The sequence below is a fragment of the Lupinus angustifolius genome, unplaced genomic scaffold, assembly GCF_001865875.1.
Source record: "Lupinus angustifolius cultivar Tanjil unplaced genomic scaffold, LupAngTanjil_v1.0 Scaffold_65_65, whole genome shotgun sequence".
NCBI lineage: Eukaryota > Viridiplantae > Streptophyta > Magnoliopsida > Fabales > Fabaceae > Lupinus > Lupinus angustifolius.
In genome coordinates this window covers 28105-35244 of record NW_017723183.1, presented here as the reverse complement: position 1 = coordinate 35244, position 7140 = coordinate 28105, and the positions used below count along the sequence as shown (strand labels likewise).

The 7140-nt window shown below is 30.1% G+C and overlaps 1 protein-coding gene across 1 annotated transcript; it reads left to right on the top strand.

The window, feature by feature from the left end:
* Positions 1–563: 563 nt before the first annotated feature.
* LOC109339270 (protein NRT1/ PTR FAMILY 4.1-like) lies at positions 564–6822 on the top strand (the record flags this gene model as incomplete). Its single annotated transcript, XM_019576681.1, has 7 exons — positions 564–681; positions 2821–3038; positions 3169–3573; positions 3673–3779; positions 4079–4664; positions 5783–5923; positions 6592–6822. Coding segments are annotated over 7 exons (1806 nt in total), but the record flags the coding sequence as incomplete, so codon positions are not given.
* Positions 6823–7140: the final 318 nt, after the last annotated feature.

Sequence of the window (7140 nt, the reverse complement as noted above, 5' to 3'; positions counted from 1 at the left end):
AACATATCATCATGGTATGTTTCAGAAAACTACATAGTAGTGTTCATATTTCATTTTTATTTAACTATTGATTCAACAATACTTTTATTTTGAATTTTGCCTAGCATATATGTATGGAGGGTATTTTTTGTTGTAGAGAACAGAAATGCATGCTGAAATTCCCTAACTTCTAATAATGTGACACAATTTTCAAATTGCATATCGCATCACGTGATGTGACCACAATATTGTAGTTGCAGTGAGCGCTACAACTATATCATACCATAATTATGGTATAATACCTAATCACAATGATGTGATCGCATCTGGCAGCAAGGAACGGTATAAGGCCGCATGAATATCAAATATATTTTTTCACTCACAAAATAATTTACACCGTAATGACAACAATTCGTATCACAACGACCACAATGCAGTAACCGCAACCATGACCACAATTTAAAACACCAATGTGACATAAACTTCAATGAAAAATCATGCTAAAAAACATAATTCCCTCTAACTCTGGGATATTAAAGGATTAATTTTCAATTTCTGAAAATAATTCATTTTTTCTTCTGCAGAGTTTAGAATCACGGGAAGCATTGATCGGCAATGAAAGTGAAGATTATGTTGACTACAAAGGAAGGAAAGCTGATCCAAGAAATCATGGTGGAGTTCGAGCTGCTAGCCTTGCATGCAGTAAGCTAAATATTCATTTATTCTTATTTTCTTACTATATTTTATTTTTGTTAAATTGAATATTTATTCTTAAAACTAATTTTTTGTGTGAACAATTATGTGTATTTATGGTAAGAATGGTTTCTCTTCAACAGTGTATTTTTATTTATTTAATTGCATCTATTTGTTAAACTTTGCCTCGTGTACACATAATATCAATTTTTATAGGGTTACTACATTATTAACCATTTATATATACCAGTGTGTTAATATTATTATCTTATATGTCAACCAACATTCATATTATTTGAAATTTTTTGTACAATCTTTACATCATATAAATGTCAAAATAATATTTTTTTAGTTGGATATACTTAATTTATGTAACTTTATATATTATTCAATATTGTGAAAACCCAAGCTGAATATCAAACCAGAAGATATTCTATATTAGGTTTAACCAGTTTAAATGATTAAATCGTGTAGTCAGACTGAGTGATTTCATATATAATAATTATCTACAAGTATATAATTATATATAAATATAAAATTTTATATAATTAGTAATTATGTATAATTATATTGAAGTAATATCTCTAAATATTCTTTTTGGATCGAAATAAAACAAAACATTAAAGTAGTATTCCATTTTTTTAAATTTTAAATGAAATGTCTGATTCACTTCTCGGGTTTTTATGATTTAACTGGATGTAACAGAGTCTAACCAAATTTTCCCCACTTCAAATGGAACCAACCGTTGAATCTTTTAAAACTACAAACCAAAGTCATTTCTAAGTCGAATCATTGATTAAATCGATTGGACCACCTTACAAAAAAAATGTTGGATTTAGAGAAGGGTAATTTTGGGATTAAAAATTATGTTTGTTAAACTACCTAGATGCCCATTAGTAATATTTTGACTTTATAGGGTAGTATAGTGTAATTTTATTTAAAAATTAACTATGAATAACATATGAATGATGCATTACAATGTAAACAAATGTGAATACATAGACTATTTTCTCTTTAACATAAGAAATGAATTAATTTAATAGTTAATATTCATGTACTGTCGAGATGTAAATTTTTTACATGTATTAATTATTCATGTATATTATTTTTATTTAAAAGTCTTTAATTATTAAGACATGAATAATAAATGATTAGCTGAAAGTAAAAAAAAGCTTACACCTTTATTGTATTGAATATTTTCTTTTAACTTAATATTTTAAATATATATACATTACATGAATTTACTTAAAACCTTAAAAAATATGTATATTATATTTTTAGACAAATTGTTATATGTCTGTATAGAAAAAAACATATTGGTTTACCTATTTTATATTTATGTACTAGAACTAGTTTCGGCACACACAAAAAACAAAATACTTATTTAAATATTTAGTAGGAAGAGCTCTAAGTTGATTGCTTCAAATAAATGAAGGATACGTATGATTTATTAAATATAATCTCTCTCAGGTTTATAAAAAAAAATCTTTCTCTGGTTCAACGGTGAACCAAGTTTGGAAAACACATATATATTTTTGACGAAAATTATGAGTTATGAGGAACTACTTTAGCATTTTTATGTTTCCTTTTCAGTATTATTGTCCATTTTATTGGGAAGTAATCATGTGCCACATTCTCCTAGGTATAATTTAAGTATCTCATCTCACATTGACATGTTCAAGTTATCATGGGTCAAAAGATAACTTTAATCACGAGTCAAAAGGAAAATTGTGCCTAATCTGACAGACTTATACGAAGGTTGTATGTTAAAAATTAAATCTCACATTAGCTATCTCATTCTTAGCATAATTTAATTAAAAATGGCAAAAGTAGCAACAAATTTTTTATCATGAAAGAATGTAATTAACCGAGCACAAGAGGTACCCACCCAATACAAAAAAAGATCAACCAATGAAATTCTTAGTGGCTAATTAAAGAAATATAGAGTGTTAGATCCATATATCAATGTAACAATACTAATTAAAAATATATTCTTGCTCTATAATTCTCCATAGTTCCAAATTTCCTATAAGTTAGCTTTTAAAATTGATTAAACCAATCAATAAGATTCAACCATCAGACTGTCATATGCAAATTATTATGAAAAAATTATTATTAAAGTTAACAATATATGTTTTTTAATCGCAGTTGTGGAGCTGATCCAGAGCTTGGTCTTCTTGGGCAATTGTATGAACCTGGTTAACTATTTCTTGAAGTACATGCATTACCCTGTTGCTCAATCTTCAAACATGCTTACCAACTTCGTGGGAATTTCCTATTTTCTCACAATTGTTGCTGGATTTATCAATGACTCTTACTTAACAAAGTTAACTGCTTTTGTACTTTATGCTACCATAGAGTTATTGGTATGAGATTCTTATCCATCTCTTATTCTAATTTCGAAGTCATTAATAAACAATGTAAGAAATACAATTGGAAAATATCTAAACATTTTATTTTTCATAAGACTCAAATTAAAGACTTGAATTTTTGCAGGGAGTTGTCTTGCTAACTTACCAAGCTAAAAACTCAAATTTGCTACCACCCGAGAATGAAACACCTTCGACTTTTCAGGCTTCTATTCTTTATATTGGACTTGGTGCTATGGCCATAGGAATTGGAGGATCCAAGGCTACCTTGCCTACACATGGTGCTGATCAACTTGATCATACCAAGCAAAGCCTCATTTCCTCTTTCTTCAATTGGTATTACATTTCGATACTCGCAGCAAGCATTTTAGCAGCAACTTTAATGGTGTGGATTGAAGAGAGTTATGGTTGGGGTTGGAGTTTTATGATATCAGCTATACTCATATGTTGTTCCATTTCTATTTTTTTAGCTGGTTTCCCATTATACAGATGCAAGAAACCTAGTGGAAGTCCCATAAAAAGGATGGTTAAGGTGATACACATGTTTGGAAAATGCAAATAAGAAAATATGTAATTCTATTAATTGATTAAGTATTGTTAAATCTGAATTTCTTCAATCTTTTGTCTCAAGGTGTTTGTTGCTTCAGTGAGGAATACAAATGACACCACAACAGTTGAGGTGCATCCGAGTGCCAAAAAACAATCATATGCAAAAGAGAAATCTTATAATAAATTCAAGTAAGATCTTCATTATTTCAGTGTAACCTTAATTAATTGATTGAAGTGACTTAAAATATATATGATATGTGCCATCATCTCAAGTCTCATTCACTTCTCTACTAAAAAAAAGTCTCATTCATTTTGTATTGTAGTATAGGTCCTTCGAAATCTCCCAATCAATTATTTTAGTAATGGAATCATTTTTTTTATGACATTCATTTGCACATATGCTCTATTAAAGTAAAAACTATTGAAATGATAAGGACAAAATGTATTTAGTGAACCGAATATTGTGTTAACTGTTAAAACTTTTGCAGGTTTCTAAACAAAGCTTTGAATGATGACACAATTGAGATTACTCAGGTTGAGGAGACTAAGTCGTTCCTCGGTCTTCTTCCAATCTTCGCAACGACAATTATGCTGAATTGTTGTGTGGCTCAATTTATGACATTCCCAGTGCAGCAAGGGAACTTCATGAATAGAAAAATATACAATTTTACTATCACCACTCAATCTATATCATTGATTCCCCTAGTTGTCGTCCTTGTTCTATTATACTTAGTTGAACAATCTAAACGCTTTTATGGCAACAACGAAGTGATCAATATAATTTATCAACCACATGTAAGGATGGGAGTGGGATTGGCATTATCATCAGTGTCTATGGCAGTGGCTGCTATGGTTGAATATAAGAGGTTGAAAGAATTCAATGAGGGAAATTTAATGTCTATATTTTGGCTAATGGTGCAAACCCTCTTGTTTACATTATCAGATATAACTGTAGCGGGAGGAATGCTTGAATTTTTCTACTCAAAAGCACCAAATGACATGAGAAGCATTTGTACTTCATTGTCATGGTGCTCAACCTCAATGGGTTACTTCCTCAGCACAGTGCTAGTGACTGTATGCAATTCTGTTAGTGGAAGATTTGGTCATGCATGGATTGGAGGACAAGATCTTAATCATGATAGGCTGGACCTTTTTTATACTCTTCTTTCCTTTCTTAGCTTCATTAACTTCATTATTTTTGTTATCCTTGTTAGGGGGTTATAAATAATACTCTAATATCTATATATTGACAGTGTAAAGATTTATATTCAATCACTATATCTTCCTCCATTTATTTGTACTATTTTTTTAAAGAGTCGATGATAATTAAACATGAATGATGGATAATAAAGTAACAATATATAAAACTTGTACATTGTTAGTGCATATTAAATAAAATAAATCACTTGGTCATGTAACATGTCTGAAATGGTGGAAAAATAAAGATGTAGCAACTTATCTTTTGTCAATGTAATATTTTGAATATTTTTACCATTTGGACATCATGCAATAGATTCAAATTGTTACCCTATCTATGATTCTGCTACCAACTTCAAACACTTTGCAAGTAAGAAAAACAATTTGAAAAATGCTAAAATAAAAGTAAATCACAATTTTGAGAAAAATAGATAATTTAGAAACACATATTTCCTTGAGAAACATCCAATTTTGAAAATTCCTCACTAGCAATTTGTTCAGTAATTAACCAAAGTATCAAATCATAGTTTAACTAAGTGCTAGAGCGATATTATTGATTTGTATAACTCAGAAGCTATTATGTTTCTATTCATTAGGCAATAAAGAGTCAATATGGTTGTTAGAAATATTCCACCTACTATGTTAGAGCGCGTATGTGACTCATTATGTTATTCATGTAGGAATTTGTTTTTTTTTTGCATCAGTTTTCTTTTCAATGTTGTATAAATTATGTATCTTGTTGATAAATAAAATCAAACCTTTTACATCACATAATTCATCTCTATACTTTTGTTTGCTACATAACCAACAAACTGGTACCAGAGCTATATTTTGAGGAATATATGAGAAAACACAAAAACACAAATCAAAACCAAACACAACCAAAAAACTTTCTCTATTACATTTTATTGACTAAAATTGTCAAAATGAATTCAGAAGCAGTATCTGCTGCATTTTCACCTCTAGTGTTTACTAGAAAGAATTATCATGTGTAGGTTGTTAGAATGGAAGCTTTCTTGGATGCTAATGATCTGCGGGAAACCGTTGAAAAAGATTATGTCATTCCAACTCTTCCACACAATCCCACTATTGCACAAATTAAAAATGAGAAAGAAATGAAGCAAAGAAAGTCCAAAGTAAGAACATGTCTATATGCAACTATTTCACCCACCATTTTTAACAGAATAATGACACTGAAAACAACCTGTGAAATCTGGAATTTTGAAGCAAGAATATGAGGGAGATGAAAGGGTCAAAGGGATGTAAGTAATGAATTTGATCCGAGAATTTGAAATGCAAAGGATGAGAGATTCAGAAACAATCAAATAATACTCTAATAAACTTCTAGTCATTGCCAACAATGTAAGACTTCTTGGTACTGAATTTTATGATTCTAAGATAATTCAAAAGATTCTAGTTACAATTCATGAAAAATATGAAGCTGCAATTCATCGTTGGAAATGTCTAAGGATATGTCAAGCATCACCTTGGTAGAAGTATTGAATGCATTACATGCACATGAACAAAAGATGCTTATGAGGCAAGAAGGATCTATGGAGAGTGTTTTCCAAACCATATTACATAACAACAATGGTTGGAATGACAAAAAAAGGAGGGAAAATAACAACTATAAAACTAAAGGTTCTGCAAACAACAAATACAATAACCAAAGTGCAACAATGAAGTCTTTTCCCCTTGTTTCTATTACAAAAAAACTAATCATCCACAAAACAGACGTTGGTGAAGGCATGATGCAAGATGTCATAAGTGTGGCCAGTGAGGACACATGGAAAAAATATGCAAGTTTCAACAACAACAAGGAGAAGCTAAGGCTGCTAATGATCAACCAGAAGAAGAGCAATTGTTCGCACTATCATGTTTTGACGCCAACAATTCTACAGAAAATTGGCTCATTGATTTTGGTTGTGCAAAGCACATGACTTATGATCGAGAGCTCTTTAAAGAGCTTGACAAAACTGCTATTTCCAAAGTCAGAATTGGAAATGGGTCATATATTGCAACAAAAAGCAAATGAACAGTTGCAATTAAAAGTTACATAGGTTTGAAATTAATTTATAATGTCTTATATGATCCTGAAATTAATCAAAATTTGTTAAGTGTTCCTTAGTTGATGGAGAAAGGCTATAAGGTTTTGTTTGAAGACAAAAACTACATGATTAAAGATTCAAAAGTTAGAGAGGTGTTCAAAGTTCAAATAAAAGGCAAAAGTTTTGTCTTGGATTTGATGAAAGATTACAAGTTGTAATACACAAAGAAGAGATAGAAACAAAGCCTCATACATGCATTGCCAACCGATATGGGAAGTAAACAAGGCTTCTTTTTCCGCAAAAAA